This window comes from Octodon degus, unplaced genomic scaffold (genome assembly GCF_000260255.1).
Source record: "Octodon degus isolate 3935 unplaced genomic scaffold, OctDeg1.0 scaffold00057, whole genome shotgun sequence".
Lineage (NCBI taxonomy): Eukaryota > Metazoa > Chordata > Mammalia > Rodentia > Octodontidae > Octodon > Octodon degus.
In genome coordinates, this window is record NW_004524633.1 from 3396494 (window position 1) to 3415511 (window position 19018).

At 53.5% G+C, this 19018-nt stretch overlaps 1 protein-coding gene across 1 annotated transcript in view; it reads left to right on the plus strand.

Annotated features, from left to right (window-relative positions):
- Ror1 (receptor tyrosine kinase like orphan receptor 1) overlaps window positions 1-14026 on the plus strand; it is a 100883-nt gene extending 86857 nt beyond the window's left edge. The window contains exon 8 of the mRNA XM_004634016.2: window positions 10380-14026. Coding sequence (XP_004634073.1) covers window positions 10380-11804 — 1425 coding nt within the window. The 3' untranslated portion in view covers window positions 11805-14026. The remainder of the gene's footprint in view (window positions 1-10379) is intronic.
- The last annotated feature ends 4992 nt before the right edge of the window (window positions 14027-19018 follow it).

The window sequence follows — 19018 nt, forward strand, 5'->3', positions numbered from 1 at the left end:
AGCAGGACACACTCAGGCCCTGCCTGCCCCACTACCTCACTTAACTCTTGCAGCTCTTGCATCCAGCTGCCAGTGTCACCGCTCTACAACCAGAGAGACTGAAGTCTAGCAGACCGCCTTGCTGAGCCTCACAGAGGCAGGGACTGGTGGATGTGAAGTATAGATATCGGGTTTCAACCCTGAGAAAGCCCTTGCTGTTACTGACCCCCATAACATTTTCAGAGTGAATTATGTAAAACATGGCGGAGTCCAGCAACAACTGACTCCCACTGGGTTTGGCCAGCTTGACCACAGGCCCTTGGAGCTGCTGACCCTCTGTAAGATTTGGAAACTTTGGTCACCGCTGTGCCTGAGGGAAGCAGCTCCATCCCCAGGACTAATGGCAGCAGCCAGAGACGGATGTGGAATTCACCAGCCTGAGTTTTCCCAGAGCCCCAGAGAAGCAAGCCTGGCTGTCCCAGTCTCTGGCTCACCACAGGAGTGAGCCCTGTGCCGCGCGCCTCCCAGCCTCACAGGACCTGAAAGCCCTCCTGAGCCAGACCGGATGCATGACCGGCTCCAGCCTTTGCTGGAGTTGGGGGAGGAGAAAGGAAAGGACAGGCACAAAGGCTAACTTTTCCTTTTCCTTATTCTCCAGAGAGATTTGGCTCCAGCCACACCGGAGCTCTTCAGCTGTTTGTTTTGATTCCTACTGAGAGCCTTTCTTGGAAAAGGCACAAAGGGCTTCGGGGCCTCAGAAAATTCCTGAAAGTAAACAGCTCGTCTTTAAAACTGCTTTGAAAGGTCACCGCATGACTAGTACTCGTACCTATAAAACCTAAAAGGAGGGGTACGTACAGAAGAAAGGGAGGGAGAACTGAAAAAAACACTTTTCTGGAGCAAAATCAAAAGGGTTCCAAGGTTCTGGGAATGAAGGACAGGAGCTGCTCTGCCCTCCCCTTACCCTCTTTTTTTCAAAATTCAGGGGCTCCAGCTTGTATTTATCTACATGAATGTGACCTTCGGGGTTCAATCTGTTTCCATCTCTCATCTGCTGAGCTGCTGGTGCTCCCCTGAGCATTTGGATTAAGAGGAGGAGGTTCCCGGAATTAGCGATACCGCCAGGCAATAATAGGTGGCCGCGGACAGCCGGGCCCTGGCCCTGGCCCAGTGAGGAGGTCGGTGGGAAAGGAAGCGGGGACCAGAGAGGCAAGGCGGGCAGCAAGCCAGGATGCTGTGCCTGGTGTCCCCTCAAAGTCTGGACACACACACACACACACACACACACACACACACACACACACCCAGGGCTCAGAGAGGCAGCCAGCCTTTCCCAGCTCCATTTTCTCAGCTGCTCAGGGAAAACAGTAGGTACCAGAGCAAAGGCTGTTTATTTTCCTTTTATTTTGATCAGCAAAAGATTGCAATCTATTTAAGGTTCTAGTACCTGAAAGGCAAAAGCTTTTGAGATTGCACTATGAATTGTACAGCACGCATGTGCGTGCGTGTGTGTGCACGTGCGTGTGTGCGCATGCGTGTGTGTGTGTGTGTATATATATGTTTGTGTGTTCCTTGGGAAAGCTAGCTTTGCTTCAGACTCACTTTTCCTTTGTCTCTCCTGCCTCCACCTTCCCAGACACTCACGGGTAAGCGGCAGTGACCTGGGGTCATGGGCTTCAACCCCCAGCGAAGGAGCAGGCAGAGTGTCCCCTTCCAGTGCAGGGTGCACCCCGTCCCGCCTCCAGGGTCGGGCACTGAGAGGCTGAGTGCAGGAGCCTGGGGAACAGCAGACGCCTGCAGCTCATGGCCCATGCATGCGTGGGTGAGGGCGAGGGGCAAGGCACGCTGTGTCCTGAAGCTGCTGGCCCTGCTGTATTTCCCAGTGTCCCTGGCTCTTGCCAGGGCTGTTTCTTTACACTGAGGCATGTGTCCCCTTTTCCTTCCCAGCCAGTGCAGTTGCAAAATCCAGGGGCTTGCTGGAATCCCCACGTCTCAGGTCCCCGTCCAGCCCTGCCAACCCGCACATCTCCTTGCCAGGCATCCCTATGCTTCTGAGCGGCCCAGCCCCACCACATTCCCACTCTTCCCGTACAGCCAGCGCCTCCCGAGCTCCCAAGCTCACACCATCATGGCCTGGTCCTTTGGGAGTCACAACTGTGTCATTTAATCCAGCGACCTTTCCTGAGTCCACCTCCCTTGGATTTCTCTGGGGCACGTGCTGTGCTTCCCACCATCTTGAAGGCATTCACCCTGGGCTTTCCTCCAGTTGCCTTCTCATGCTGTCCCCCTCTGACACTTACCTCCCCACACAGAATGCCTGCTCACGTGGGCCGTCTTCCCTGCACCCCACCCGTGCTGATTTCACCCTGCCCTTGAGTATAAGGACCTTCCAGCCTGAAGGGCCAGTCACTTTACAAAATTCATCCCAGTGCTGAGTTCCCCCAGCTCAGCCTACCTGACCTCTCCAGCCACATTTTTTTTGTTTTTTATTCCTCCAAGCTACTCTGATTATCTTCAAAGCGCTGGGATTTAGAGGCAGAGAGATAGGATTTCAAATCTCGGGCTTCACTGACTAAGATCCTTGGCAAATAACGCTCCTTACTCCTCTGAACCTTTATTCTCTCAGCTCAAAGAAAGGATGAAAACCCCCTTCAAGAGGGAAACTTCTAGCACCTCGCGATCGTGTGTCTGGAATCTCCCAGGCGCTCAGTAGCTAGAAATGGCCCTTAGTTTTGTGATGGTGCTGAGGAAAACTCTCATGAGGCCACCACTGAGTCCAGGACAGGGTGGGGCAACAGGAAGCTCTTAGTCCAGTGTCCCCCAGTGTGACCTGGGGTGGGGACAGCCAGGATTCCACATGCAGTGCTCTAGACAGCTCTGGTATTTCTTCGGTCAGTCCTGTTAGTGTAATGTCCCTTGCCACACGCTGCTCACACCCTGGTTATAATCCAGTGGGGTACAGAGGGTGCAGCCAGGCCAGCTGGGAGGGCGTCCGGGACACAGCTAACCTCAGCTCAACGCTGAGGACAGCATGGCCACAGACACCAGGCTAACACCGTCTTATCTCAGTAGCTGCTTCATCGTGGCCCGACGAAGCAAGCACAAATTTGAGCCTGACTGGAGGGGTGGAGTGTGGCAGACCAAGGCTTGGAGATTTACCCAGACTCATGCGACCGAGAGGCACTGCCAAACCAGAACCCGGCCTTCCCAGGTCACGAGCCCGGGGACGTCCATGTCACTCTCCTGCCTGGCTCTCCAGCTGGCTGAAACGTACGAGCCTGATAGAACAGCCTGGTGCTCAGGCTTGCACCAAAGCTCTCGGCGTCTGCTGGGTCCGTTTCCAAGCAGAAGAGAGCTCTGCTCTGGGCTTTCTCAACTCCACTGCAGGGTCGACCTTGCTCCCCGCTGAGCACTCCAGCCGACTTCCAGAAAGCTGCACACTGCAGCCCAGAAAGGCTCAGAAGGTAGAGCGTGCACTTCCAGAGGAGCACAGCTGAGCTCTGAGCAAGACAGCACGGTGTGGGCGGGAGCCTCTGCTAGAACTGGACTGCACGAGCGGCGCTTGTTCAGCTGCAGCCTTGGAAATGTCTGCAACCTCCTGGAGTCACGGGGCTGTGGCCTCTTAGCTTTTAAAATGTAGTCATTTCCGCTGGGGAGTACAGTGGACTGTTCTGCAAATCCAGCACTGTTTACCTAAGAACCAATAAAATGCACAAGAAGGGGAGAGAGCTTGAGAGGCTGGCAGCTTCCTGCAAACAGCCAAGTGCACATGTGGAAAACGGTCACATCCAAAGGCTCTCTTGGCTCTCGGGATGAATCCAGGGCAAGGGTGCCTGTGGGGACTTTCATGACCAACCCGCAGCCACAGAGAGCACTGTCAGCCGCAGAGCCAGCTCAGACCACGAGTTCTCCAGCGGCAGCGTCCCACTTGGCAGCTGTCATCCTTTGCCCGTGGGGGAGCCCCTTCCAGGAGCCTGTGAAAACCCTGTGCCTCCTCCCAGAACGTGCTGCAGCTTTGCGGTCAGGCACACTCGGATCAGAATCCGGCCATCACCATTTCTGAGAGGCGCTTTGCTAGGCGCAGTGCTTCACCATAACTTCATGTTTCCATCCCTAAAGTGGGACGTCATGGTGTGACTCACAGGACACTGGTGAGGGTTGAATGAGTGAACACACAGAGCACTTATCTCGGACAGTGCACGGGAACCCAGTAGGGTCACAGGCCAGGCCAGCTCTGGAGTCTGAAGTAAGCCGCAACCTGCTGGGCCACCAACTGTTGTGTCCCTGGGGTTCTCCAGCTGTTGACTGAGGGCTGGTCACAGTGGCCCTTCTCATGGTTCTATAGTGGGGCGGACAGGCATTGATGTACACAAAGCGCATACAGCCGGACACATTAGCATCCAAAACACCCAGCAGAGCAAGGATCGCAGCACGCAGCACGTGGCAGCCAGGTCCCAGACAGCAGGAAGGGAGCTGTGCGTCCCTGCAGGACTCCTCCAAGGTGTCCCCTGTGCCAGTCTCTTCGGCATGGAGCAGCAGCCAAATCAGCTGCCTGACCGAAGCAACCAGCTGCTGAGATAAATTCTAAATGGCAGGCTGTGCAAGAAACAGAACTGATGGCATGACTCATGTCCATAGAGGGTGTGTGTGCGTGTGTGTGTGTGTGTGTGTGTGTGAGAGAGAGAGAGAGAGAGAGAGAGAGAGAGAGAGAGAGAGGGAGAGGGAGAGGGACTGGAGACTGGAGACTGGATCCAGGGAGCATGGAGCTACATCCCTACCCCTTTGCACTTTCAGACACGGTCCTCCCTCGCTACGTGCCGAGTTGCTCAGGCTGGCGTGAATCCCTGACGTCCGGCCTCTGCCTCCTGAGCCGCTGGGGCAGCAGGCAGGCACATGGAGGCAAGCAGAAGGTCGCTACTTCCGAGCCGCTCGGTAGGGGCTGGTCGGCGGTTCTGGCACTCTCCTCGCACCTGCGTTTGCAAAGCGTCTTTTCGAGCAGTTTCCTCTACCTCAGAATAGTATGTGCGATTCTTGAGAGGCATTCCCAGGGCTAAGTGTGTGTCTCCTTCGGAAGGCCACCTCCATATTCCAGGGGCTCTCCCAGAAGAGTCTTCCGGTCAGCACCCCCTTGCCAGCTTCTGACAGGGAGAATCTCAGGCCTCTACTACCGGAGACATGGACCAGGTCCCCCAGGCTGGCTGAGGCCGGCTTGTGGAGCCTAGAACTGTGCTGCCCGAGAGAAGGGGCCAGCGAGCCTGCCTGTGACTCCAGCTGGGCCACGGTCTGTCTCCCATTATCTAAGGGGACGAGGACAGCACTGGGACACGGGCCTTGCCCTGTTGCCAGCACCTGTGTCTGCCTGCCTGGAGCAGCTTCAGAGACATGGAAGGCCAGTCAGCCTGGTCCTCAAGAAGCCAAGACCGACCCAGCCTGGCGCAGCTGACACCCTCGGCTGCAGCTGGCCATGGGCTTCTGGGCCTTCCTGGTGCCCACCATCCAGGCTTGCGCTGCACCAGCCTGCGGCTCTGCTTCTTGTCCTCAAGGCTGCAGCCAGCTGGACTTGGGGTAGAACTGTCCTTCCCAACAGGACGGAGGAGAAGGTCACAGAGCTGGCTTCATGCTGCACACAGCTGTTGATGGCCACCAGGCAATCCCCAATCATCCCCTTCACCCAGCGAGCAGGAAATTGCAGCAGGGTGGCAAGCTTCCCCTCCAGGAAGGTCCCTTCCAATTCCTGTCACCCAAGGGTGACTGCCATAGCAGGCTCAAAGACAAGGTCACTGTCCGCACACTTTTTTTTTTTTAGTACAAGGTCTACAGGGTATCACTACACTGGTCAGACTAGCAGTGATCCTCCTGTTTTCTGCCTCCCAAGCACTGGGACCACAGGTGCGTGCCACCACGCCCAGGCCACCAGGGCCAGCACAGCATGCTGGGGATGGAACCCAAGCTGCTGCACTCAGCCTAAGCAGGCATTTTAGTCCACTGAGCTATCTGACTGGCCCAAGTTTTCATTTTTCTTAGTGCACATTTGTGGCACGCAACCATCGCATTCCCACGTGGAGCTGGTGTGCACCTGGCACGTCGCCACAGGATTCCGTGCCCTCCGTGCCTCCGCCTCCCGGTGCCCTCATTTTGCAGCAACTCTCCCTCCCCATTTTCTGTCTGGCTTCCATTTGCTCTTCCGTGTGTTTGTGCGGTGGGCCTCCTGTGTTAGGAGCCACGCAGTGGCCATGCCCGAGTGCTCTCACCTAGCCCCGTGGTCTCGAGGTGCAGAGTTTCCCACAGGTGACTCTGGTTTATCCTTCACGGCAGGGCAGCGCGCTGCGGCGTGCAGTGCCACGTTTTCTTTTTCTGCTCACGCGCAGATGGACATAAAGGCTGCTTCTGAGAGGAGGCCCTGTGCACGCATGTGCGGATCACCCCGAGGACGCCGCCTTCGGCCCCTTCGGGAAGAAGCCCAGAAGGGAAATGGAAGTTTTCTGTCCATCTGCATGCACTGCCATATTGAAAGTTGGACCAGGGCTCCCTGCTTGCCTGAGGAGGAGCACTCTCCCACTGCCAGCCGGTGCCCACTCCACTGGGCTGATTCTGACCCTAACACGGTTGGTTACCCAGAGATTTCCCAAGGAGGTGCTGCATCGGGCCTTCACCCAGCGTATCAGCTTCTGCATCAGCTTTTATCTGTCCCCCCTTCTACCCCACCTCCTCCTACTCCTCCCCCTCTGGCAAAAATTATATAATTTCTGAGGCCACGCTCAGGCAGATGTGCGTTTACTCTGAGGAGTAAAGATGTTCACATTTCACCCGAAGGCTGGTTCAGCTTTAAGGCGCTTAATTGCCTTCTAGCCCCGCTCAGCCGGCCCGTCCTGTCATCCGGCTAATGGAAGGGGTGACAGAGAGAGGGGAGCCCGGCCGCCCATTCCTCCACCGCTTTGTACTCCGTTTATTTTGGCCCTGGGCCTCCTGTGTATTTTACACTTCTTTACATTTTGTACAACCCTGTATGACAAATACTTGTCAAACGAAAACTAAACAGATTTATAACCCCTTCACTTGAAATGAGCCCAACGCCAACTGCCAAGGCTTATGGCTTCACTTTCTTTCATGGTTCCCCACTCCCTGGCTCAAACCGACAGAGCCCGCTTGGGGTCAAGCGGAGGTCATTTCACTTTCATTACTGAAATATAATTTACAATATGCCAGACCTAAACAAGCTTGGCCTAAAGGGTTTGCGTAATGTAAACCATCTGTTCCCTAACAATACAGCTAGTTTCCTGCCGTCACCTCGCCGTCTACCGACTGCTTCTTTAAGGGTCTTTATTATTTTTTAACTAGTTCAGGATTTATGTAAAATTTGAAAATGGCCCTATAGTTAAGACTCATTTGTGCCAAGTAACCTGAGCATTTAAGAAATGAAAATCACCATGTAAATGGTTCCCCCTGAAACCCAGCCGCACTGGCTTTTCCTGGGCACGCCCCTGCTGGCTGTCACACAGGTGTTCGGGGGAGAGGCTTCTGCGTCATCTGCCACCTCAGGACCTTCTCTCCTTCCTTCCAAAGCAGACCCCCAAATTTGGGTTTGAGGAGCTCTAGGGGGGAAGGTGGTTCTGCGTAGCCCTAGAAAACCAGTCCTCTCTTCTGTCCAGACTGTTGGCGAGCTGCGGCCCTCTGTGGCCCGTGGGTGCTGAAGCACCAGGCACTCTGGGGGCAGAGCGCCCCTCCGTGTCACGAGGTCACGGTCGTACCAGGCACTGCATCTGGCAAGCTTTGTGGCCCTCTGTGGTGTGGCCCAGGCAGAGCGTGGACGCTGCGTGTATGTCCAGCCAGCGTGCTAGCCAGCGTGCCACACTGGGCTCCGCCAGAGCAGCGTGGCCGAGACAGATGCCATGCAGACGCCACGGCAGCTTCTTAGCACCTGGAAAACTCTCCACCCTTCCAGTTAGCCTCTTCCTCCATCTGTAAGATGGCAAAAGTAAAAGTTTTTCTTCCAGAAATGAACCTGAAAGAACCAGCCTGCTTCCCTTGGTGGCGGGGAATGCGGCCAGCTCAGGGACCCGGGGCCACATCTCTTGCAGCCCTTCCTCCCCTGCCCCGCCGCTGGGCCTGCTGCTGCGACCCACTCTTCTGCGTCTGCTCGCCTGCAGCCTCAGAGGAGCAGCAGCCGCAGCCGCCCAGCCACTCGAACTCCACGGGCTCCACACTAATCCTCTTTTACTTTGTAAGGTTTTAAGAAATAACAGCAACTGAGAACTATAGGACAGACAGGCTAATGGGAAGACACTTAAACACAATCTTTAAAAGCAGATAGGGAATTATCTGAGACGCTAGAGCTACTGAGGGCTGAAAACGTAAATCTTTTGCCCTTACTCCGCTTTCTTGACTACTTCCCTCACAAGGATAAGAAAAGCGATTTACAGAGCTCTGGGTGGGCGGATGCTACTTCTCTGCAGAGTTGCATTTATTCCCTGCTGCAACCGTGTGCGGCAGTTATGGGACTGCGTAGCTGTGGACACAGGCAGAGAAAGTCACCCACGGTCGGCCACTGCTGACCAGGATCCGCCGCAAAGGGTGGTTATGAGTGGGCATTGCCAAGTGCCTGGCACAGGGTGCTGCGGGCTACGAACTATGACTAATAGGAAACAGCAGTCCAGAATGCAAACCCAGACTTGTGTGGGCTTGAAGCCCCCTTGGTTTGAGTCACACTTACTGTCCATGGGTGAGAGGAGTAGGAAGTGGAGGGTACTGCTTCTAGCTCCTCAGAAAATCAGTCTAGCAGTATATGAGCTTATTTCCCAATTCTCGTTTTCCCCAAAGAAATTTTGGTGCCAGTCTCCTATCCTCTCTGTTATCAAAGGCCTAGGAATCACATTTAGGTCAGAAAGGAATACCTACCATCCTATTCCAATAAGTGTCACATCAGTCGGACTCACTGGCGCCATTAGCAAACATTATCACTGAAATCCCTCATTCTACTCACTTCATGGCTGCTGGAACAACATACCTGACACAAAAACTTAAAAGAGGAGAGGTTTATTATGTATCCCGTTTCAGTCCGCCATGGCAGGGCAGAGGGGCCTGGTGGGGAGAGGGCTCCACCAGTGGTGGTGGCCAGGAAGCAGCGAGAGCGCGGAGGAGCAGGAGATGAGCCCTTCCGGGGCTCGCCCACAGCAACCTGCCCCTCCGACCTGGCCCCACCTCCGCAGCTGCCAGCCCCCAGGCCCACCACCCTGCACAGGTCCCACCTTAGTGCACGATGGCTTGGGGCGACCTCTGGATCTGACAGAGCGGTCCCCATCTTCATGGGAGGCCACCCTGGGTTACCCTTGCCACAGAAGTAGCCATCAGTGCTGCAAGAGAACCGGACAAGCCTGTGGTGGTTGACCACCTTTCTCATCACCTGCTTTCCTGTGCAGACCCTAGGCCGGGGGCAGAGCCCAGTGTCTGAGCACTGCCTCCATATGCAGGAAACCCCAGGTTTTCCCTTGGCCAGAAGGGAAAAGCAAGCCCAGGCCCTGTAAGCAAAGGAAAATTAGCAGATACACCTATAGTTGCTGAAAAGTATTTCTAATTAGCCAGCTGAGAAGATGGGCCCAATGTTTTTAAATTTAATTATTCCGGTTTTTAAATTGATTGCTCATTCCCCTGGTTTTTAGGGGGGTTTTTGTTTGTTTATTTGGCTGGAGTTTTTTTGGATTTAGTACAGGGTCTACAGGGTCTCACTACGTAGATTGGACTGGTAGTGATCCTCCTGTTTTCAGCCTCCCAAGCGCTGGGATTACAGGCGCGCGCCACCACGCCCAGTGTCAGTCACCATCTCGGTGCACCCCGGGGTCTAACCTGGTCCCTGCGCTCTGCCTAAGCAGGCGCTGTAGTCTGCTGAGTATCTGGCTGGCCCTCATAAATTTTGAAGTATAAAAAAAGCATGAAATAAAAATTCCAAACTCCGTAACCACTGCCTCCTTCCGCCTACGCACCCTCTGCTTGCTCTTCACGCGAAGAAATGTGAAGATGCTCATTGCTCATCTTGTATGAACGGCGGCCCCGGCATCACTGTTCCTTTGCTTTTAACTGAGCAACAGGATCGAAGAACTTTACGTGGCAGCACACTTTTTTCACGACTGTACGCAGTGTGGTATCCCTCGCTCCACCACAGTTTATTTAATCAGCCTCCTCTGGGGCACATTTGGGTTATTTCTAATCTTTTGCTATTACAAACAAAACTATAATGATCGGTAAGATTTACTTTGCTGAAAACTTAAAGAAGCACATCACCATTAGCTTCAGCCCATGCTTTTGATCTATTTATGGAGCCTTTTCCGGTGGGCTCCCCCTCCTTCCAGAGGCGACATCTTGACTTGAGGACTGTAATAACCTGCATTTTCCTTCCTTTCCTCCAGAGCAAGGCGAAAGAGCTGCCGCTGTCTGCCGTGCGTTTCATGGAGGAGCTGGGTGAGTGCGCCCTTGGGAAGATCTACAAGGGCCACCTGTACCTCCCCGGCATGGACCACGCCCAGCTGGTGGCCATCAAGACCCTGAAGGACTGTAACAACCCGCAGCAGTGGACGGAGTTCCAGCAGGAGGCCTCGCTGCTGGCCGAGCTGCACCACCCGAACATCGTGTGCCTGCTGGGCGCTGTCACGCAGGAGCAGCCCGTGTGCATGCTCTTCGAGTACACGAACCAGGGCGACCTGCACGAGTTCCTCATCATGCGGTCCCCGCACTCGGACGTCGGCTGCAGCAGCGACGAGGACGGCACAGTGAGGTCCAGCCTGGACCACGGGGATTTCCTGCACATCGCCATCCAGATCGCCGCCGGCATGGAGTACCTGGCCAGCCGCTTCTTTGTGCATAAGGACCTGGCTGCTCGCAACGTCCTCCTCGGGGAGCAGCTGCACGTGAAAATCTCAGACCTTGGGCTCTCCAGGGAGGTCTACTCCGCGGATTACTACCGGGTGCAGAGCAAGTCCCTACTGCCCATTCGCTGGATGCCCCCCGAGGCCATCGTGTATGGCAAATTCTCCTCTGATTCCGACATCTGGTCCTTTGGGGTTGTCTTATGGGAGATCTTCAGCTTTGGCCTGCAGCCCTACTACGGGTTCAGCAACCAGGAAGTGATCGAGATGGTACGCAAAGGGCAGCTCCTGCCGTGCTCCGAGGACTGCCCGCCCCGGATGTACAGCCTCATGACCGAGTGCTGGAACGAGATCCCCTCCCGGAGACCAAGATTCAAAGACATCCACGTCCGCCTCCGGGCCTGGGAGGGGCTGTCCAGCCACACGAGCTCCACCACGCCCTCAGGGGGAAACGCCACCACGCAGACAACCTCCCTCAGCGCCAGCCCTGTGAGCAGTCTCAGCAATCCCCGCTTTCCCAATTACGTGTTCCCCGGCCAGGGCATCCCCCAGGGCCAGATCGCGGGCTTCCTCGGCCCTCCAATACCTCAGAACCAGCACTTCATCCCCATCAACGGGTACCCGATACCTCCTGGCTATGCGGCCTTCCCGGCTGCCCACTACCAGCCGACAGGTCCCCCCAGGGTGATCCAGCACTGCCCCCCTCCCAAGAGCCGGTCCCCTAGCAGTGCCAGTGGCTCCACCAGCACTGGCCACGTGACCAGCCTGCCCTCCTCGGGGTCAAATCAGGAAGCCAACATCCCCCTGCTGCCACACATGTCTATCCCCAGCCATCCCGGTGGGATGGGCATCACGGTTTTTAGCAACAAATCTCAAAAACCCTACAAAATAGACTCCAAGCAACCGTCTCTGCTAGGAGACACCAACATTCATGGGCACAGCGAGTCAGTGATTTCTGCAGAACTGTAAAGGTACGACCCTTGTAGCTGTGTGTGTGGAACAGACTAGGAAGCCGTAGAAGAGAGTTATTTTCAAACGTTTCTATTTAGGTTCTCATTTAGCAGACACTGCAGCAAGTATCTCCTGTGAAGCCTTAGCTGTGTCTCACGGAGCGGGATGGACCAGCCAGGAACACAGCTCGTGGGGTCAGCGTCCCTCGGTGGGCAACGTGGCAGGGGGCTGGGACGTGCAGATTCAAGTACTGAAGACCTCACACCCGCAAAGAGGAAGGAAACTCGAGATCAAGCATGACACCAAACAGGAAGGTCAGCGGTGCTGCATCTCGGTGCCTTGCCGTGCCCGCCCTCTCCGTGAAGCGCACAGCCCGTGGCACCGTCTTCCTGCTGTCCCTTCTTCAGGACAAATGTTCACAAGTGACACGGATCGGCGTAGACTCTGTCAGACAGAAGCCAAGTTCAGGAGCAGTGAGGAAACAGTAAGCCAAGTGTGAAATCGGGGATGGAAATGAGCCTGGTGCCAGTCCTGCCAGAGCCTCCTCCTCCGGCTGGCTGGCGGGGGGCCTCTTCCGGAACGCCCCTTCCCATGGTGAAGGCTTTCCCACACTGCCCCTTGTCTCTGTGCGCTTACAAAAGCCCTTGAAAGGCAAGGGCCTAGAACACAAGCAAACACAGCTGGAGGAGGTGCCGGAAGTGACTGCTGACTGACTGTTCACATCGATGAGCTGCTCTTGAGGCGACAAAGGAGCAGTCAGGAAAACGGTCCCTCAGCCTAAAGGGGCATCCCAAGACAGGAACTAGGGACCACATGGAGGCAGCTCCACGGCGCTTCCCCCAGCAATGATACTGATAGATGGCAGTGCGGTGGTAGGTGGGGTGTGCAGCGGCAGTGACCAGTGTAGGGGTGTCAAGTGGTGCTGTCCCCATCCCAGACAGCAGGAGCCCAGCTAGGGCACCAGTAACCAGCAACAGTCTCCTGCTTTTTTAAATTCTGTGCTAGAAATGTTCACAGATTTTATTCCAGCCCCAAGAATCCTCACAATTTACTCATAGTTGGAATCCAAAGACAGTGTACCCTAGTTTGCAGAACATTACAGTATTTCTACTGAGCAACACCTGTGTTCTTAAAGGCTATCAAGAACTGAATTCTTGAATTCTTAGAGCCAGTAAACAAGCAACATGACACTTTTCACCTTCCGAGAGGGAGGCCTCGAATGTGCCTCTCCTGGCATCTACCATCCTTGGCCAAATTTAGAACCCTTATGGGTTTCAAGTTCTATATAGAAAGGAATTTTATATTTGATATCTCTCTTGTTAAAAAAAAAAAAAACTCCTTTATTGTAAGAACAATGTCTCCTGGTCTCCTTTTTATTTTAAAGCTGTAAGAGACGTAAAGAGACAGTGAAAAGTACTTCCTGGATATGTCTCGTGAGCATGGTGCAAGAGAACTGGAAACACCTTCATGTTCCCATTTTTTAAAAATACCATTGACACCAGAAGAGTAGGCAGTCTGTTTACCAAAATCTGGCACAGCTTTCCCAAGCCTGAGTGCAGCCAGCAAACGTGAAGTCACACGTGCTGCGGACTCGGGAGGGTCGGCTGCATTCGGCTTTCCTGGGAGTCAAACGCAGACGTGTTTTTGTGGCATAAATAAGCTGATTCAGGCTCAGGCGTTGTATTTCTTAACTTTAGGTAAAGGAGAATATTTGAATCCTGTCGTTGCTATGCAACTGCTTAATGATGAAGCTTCAAACCACAATTTTATCATATGACAATCAATTGTTTTCCAAGAATATTTATTATTTTAAGTAAACACATCTTCAGTGAATCTGAGTTTTTCTTAGGAGTCCCTTAAAGGGAAATTAGCATTCCGTGAGCCAGTAAAATACTTCTCTGGAAAAACATTCTCATGGTTAAAAATTAAATTCAAGTTAGTTTTTTATAAAGAATTATAGCATTTATTTTTTAAACAGTATGGAATAACTGAGGTCATTAAGGTGAGCAAGCTAAATTTCGGAACCACTCGGAGTAACGTATTTCCTGCCAGCACTGTGACACTGCAGGACACGGTCCCCTTTGTACTAAATAATATTTTTTTCACAGACTGAAAAAATATCTTTTGCTTTGTTGACAATGTTTTGTAAGATGACTTTATTTTTCAGATTTTTTTCTCTTTGCACAAAACTATGTTTATGGTTTGTATCACAGAAGTGAAAATATATCTCTGCATTTTTATACCTGGTCTGTTTCTTTGTTTTTAATTCAATATACATTTTCTTCAAGTGTATCATGGCGGTAACTAGCTACCTTCCCTTGCCATTTCTCTCGTTTGTTTTCACTGCATGCACATAATTACTCTAGTCCTTAAGTTTGGTTTGTTATTGTGGGCATTTCGAGTAGGCAAGCTTGGAACTGTAAAGATGAAGAGGCTACTTTCTACTGAGGCCATGTGCGTTTTGTATTTCACACACCAGAGACGATTTAAACACTGATTATTTTATGCTGCTGTTTATTAAACATGTTTACTATAAAAATATCATTTCCTGAATATTGCTCTCAAACAGGTATTTGGGAATTTGAATACTATTTCTCCTAATGACTAATATGCTATAGAAGGAATAATTGCAGTTTCCATTCTGTCTTCATTGAAATGATTTTTTTTATAAGTACATTTTAAAAACATACTTGGGAGGCTAAGGGTGCAGCCCATGGTAGAGTGCTTGTTAGCATGGAAGAGGGCCTGGGTTGATCCCCAGTGCTTAGAAAATAAAACAGCATTCTTTTGCTAGTGACCACATAGAGAAGGAAGCACCCTGATGACTTCATAACCCAAGACTACCTGCCTCTATATGGCATGCTTGGAAATGTTAAAATCAATATCATATTGAGTGATTGCAGCCAACGGGGTGGAAGAAACTGGAAAGGAGAAGAGTTGCCTCCTTCCTGCCCTGATATTTGCAGGTGAACTCGTGCTTCAAAACTCCAAAGAAGAAAGGCCTGCCCGACTTGGATCCCACCCGTACTGATAAAAGAAGGCCACTCCATCGCCACGACTCCCCTTTGTGGCCCTCCTTACCCAGAGGAAAAGCTTTCCAGCTGGCAACTAAGGCACTGTCGGGGAAATGAGCATCATCAGGAAAGTCCCAAGAACGCGCCGCTTCTGGTGGTCCACACAGAAGGGAGCATGAGAAGGCCCCGGGGCCTGTCCCTCTGTTTCGGGTTCAGTGCCTATCATCCACCTTGGAAAATTCTAATCACTTGCATGAGGACCAAACACATGGGGCTGGGGTTGTCCTCTCCCCTGAACCACCCGACACGCCCTCTTGTTGCACTCCTGGCCCTCAGCCATCTCCCATCCTCCATCACCTTCTCTCTCTCCTAAATCACCCACATCTCTGTGCTCTGGCCACCATCCCACTATAGGTACTAAATAAAGAGGTCTGTTACCTGTTCACCCTCAAAGATGAGCCCTGCCTTGAGACTTCTCCAAGAGGACTTCAGCAGCAGCCCAGGAGCTAGTCAGAAACCCCAACAATCCAGCTCTGCCTCGGAGCGGCAACTCCAAGGGTGAGGCCCGGAGAGCTGTTCTGGCAGCCTAGCAAACGATTCTGCCGCACTCACACTCGGAAGCTCAGGGAGCACAGAACCCGCCTGTTGGGACTGACGCCCAAGACGTGCCCCAGGGTCTGGTGCTCAGAGGTGGAGTTCTAGGAAGGTTAGCCAAATCTGCTATGAAAAGGCGGGGCCAGGGGAGAGGCTGTGGATCCCTAAGTGGGTGCCTTGCGATGGCTCTCCTGCTGCCTCTTCCTCCCTGCTTCTGGCTGCCCGGGGAGCAGAGGTCCTCTACCTCTAGTGACCATTCTGCCTCGCAGCCCCAGACCATGGACTGCACCTTCTGAGACTTCGGGCCAAGTAGGCCTCCCCTTTAAGTTGCAGGTGCCAGGTATTTTGTCCCCACAACAGGAAAAAGACTAAGAACCTGACTTAAAGGCATAGGGCGGAGGTGGGCGGTCGCTGGGTCCTCAACGTGCATGTGTATACAGAGGCATCTACTAATATTTTAGCTACTTTATTCTCCCTAAAGAAGATCAAGTGTTAAACATTGGCGCTAAAAAACAATCACGTTCAACTTTGGTTATATTTTTCTTTAGCTGTTCACTTGGGTAGAACACATAGCACTGGCAGGGGTGCAGGACCCAACGCCGGCTGCTTAGACCCACGTTCTTGGGCATCGCAGGAAGCTCCGCCCTCTGCAAGAACAAGCTCGAGGCAGCTGTGCTAGCTTGTCTGTCTGCTGAGACAGGGTCTCACTGTGTCGTCCAGGCTGGCCTTGAGGTCAGGTCCTCCTGCCTCAGCTTCCCAGGCCTGGGGTTACAGTGGTGAGCGCCACAATCAGCGCGGCTTCCCTCGTGTCCCTTCTGGACTGCCAACGAGCAAAGCAGAGAGGCTCCCTCTGCGTCCCTTTCCAGGTCACTCCTGGGAGCGTGGCCGGGCAGGCTGGAGCAGAGGGCTGCGGGCCTCCCTCCCGCCCTGCCCGGGACACCGGCTCCTGTGGCGTGGGCGGCTGTCCCGGCAGCTGCAGCGCTCAGTCGCGAGCGGCTTGCGCTCCTCCGCAGGCCTGGAGGCAGGCAGGGCAGGCAGTGGGGCCCGCGGGAGCGCCTCATCTTCACGTAGCCCTTGTTTTCAGCCAGCAGCTCACGGAGAGAAGGAAGTGTGAGGCTGGAGAAGCCGAGGAGCCATGCAGCACACGGGACAGGTGGGTAATGTTGCGGCTAAGGTAAGACTGCACCTGAGGTGGGTACCACGGAGGCCCAGGAGCCCTGGACACGTCAGCCCTGGACACGTCAGCCAGGGAAGGCGCCGTGGGCCGAGGTCAGGGTGATCCTGGGCAGCCGTGCGGCTGGGGTGACTGGGCGGCGCCTCCCTGTCCCACAGGGGCTCCACCTCAAGGTGAGGACCAGCCTGGCAGGAGCTGGTTCTCAGTTGGCTTCCGGTGAGCTGGGCGAGGCAGAACCTCCTGAGAGCTGAAGCGGCCCCAGGGATATTCGGTTTGCAGGCGGCGTCTGACTTCCCGCCTGTGCTCTCTGCTGCTCGCGTGCCCTGGGTGCTCTCTTTTACCCACTACAGTGAAATGAAAAAAAAAAAAAAAAACCCTCCAGCCCCCACCCTCCCACACAGCCCTGTGTGCCCGGCACCCTGCCTCCTGGAGTGCCGACCCACAGCATTCTCTTCCCTTCTCCCCCAGATGCAGGCTGGTTTCGGCCTCAGTGCGATTTGGGTGGGAATACACTGCTCCAGCAGTGAGCTCCGACACCTGCCCAGAAAACAGTAACATTTTTCTTCTTTTTTTACCTGGGGATTGAGTAACTCAGGACATTCTCACTGACCTACATCCCCAGCCCTTTTTATTTTTATTTTGACACAAGATCTCTCTAAATTGCCCAGAACTAGGCTGGAACTTAGGATCCTCCTGCCTCAGCCTCCCAAAACACTGAAATTAAAAGCATGCACCACCATGGCTGGCTTTAAAAACGTTTTTCGCAGGTGCCTTTTTCATAAGTGGTATGAGATTTAAATAGCTAATCAATTCCAATGGACAAATGCACTAACACCAATTCTCAGAACACATCGTCTGTGATCCTTGCAGTTTTTCAGCAGTAGGAATCCTTCAGAATTGGCACTAGCATTGAATGAGCATATATAAATATACCTGTGGTATCTGGCACAGGGGGCTGCTCAGAAATGGGCAACGTTGCTACTCGGTTTTTATAAAGAGCTGCACTATCTTCTAAGGCAGTAAGTAGAGCACAGGATATTCTGTGTAACTACTCACGCCCATGCCTGACGGGCAACAGGTGTCCTGGTGCGGAGGAGAGAGGCGGTGCCGACCAAGTGCTAAGTAGAAGCAGCTGGGAACGCACCCCTAAATCAGCCCTAAACCGGAGCTGCCCCACTCCCTGCAAGACAGGTACCACCCCGCAGCCTCTCCATGGTGGCATTTCTGGAGTAGCTCAGGGTAACTGAGCAGCCAGGTGTGTTCAGCCGGCGCAGTACAACCCCTGAAGGAGCACGCTTGCTCACCTACAGACGAGGGGACCCGACTCCCCTGGAACATTTCAGTCCCAGGAAGACCCAGGCGGGCAGCCTGCATTCCCCACCCCAGGCGCTCCGGGGTCCCCGCCCCCAGTGTTCTGAGCACCACTTTCCATACTTGGACTGTGAGAATCCAGGCACCTGCCTGCCCCAACAAGGCAGGCGCCTGTGAGCAAGAAAACCGTGCTGACTGCTTCTTGCTCAACTCCCCAAGGTCTGGGATGCCCAAGAGAGAGTGACAAACGGGGCCAGTTGGCTAGGGGTGCGCCAGTTTTAGCACTGAAATGTCCCTTGTCCTGGTCCCAGCCGGGCTGCAGAGTGCCTAACCGGAGCAGAGACAGGCAGTGAAAGCCACCTCCGTCAGTTCCAGGACCTCTGTGTCCCATGATGCAAATGGAGCCAGAAACACGGACTCCGTGGCCCTGTGTCTGAGGTCCCTACAGGCGGAGACCTAATTATTCTATAATTAACAGTATTCTGAATGGAACGGCAACAGGCCATTTCCATTTTAAATAGAGGGGCCAAGCTTCTTGAGCAGAGGCTTTTATAAAGCTTTTAAATTGAGGTTTTCAAGCAGAAATTTTAGGAATCCAAGTCACTGGACTGCTGCCCACCTCTCCCTCCCTGCTTGATCTTTGAAGATGAGCATTCAGCATTTTCGTGATATTTATATTAAGGAAAGAATATAAGATTATTAAAAGCAGAGAAACTCAATATTGGGACACACATCAAAAGCTCTCCCAGACAAAGAGGACCACGTGACCCGGGGCAGCAGCACCAGACGCGTGTGCGCTGCACTCCGTTCTCTGCTGAGCAGTGAATGCATGTCAACGTATGACTAAAAACACTTCTCCCAGCTGAGCTGACACGGGCGAGCCTGCGCCTCCCGTCACTCTTGAGGACTGGAGTTCAAATCCAGGCGAGCTTAGCACTTTGTGCTGGTGCATACGCGTGGAGGAAGAGCAGAGCGGTCCTTCAGTTTCAGTAAATCAAAAACATCTGGCAGAGTCCTGCGCGAGAGAATGCTGCTTAGGAAGGCGGGGAGGGAAGGCTGGTTTTATGTCTGGAGATGATGCCAATAACATCGAAAATGTTAAAAAAAAAAAAAAAATCACACTTGCCATCACTCTGCTC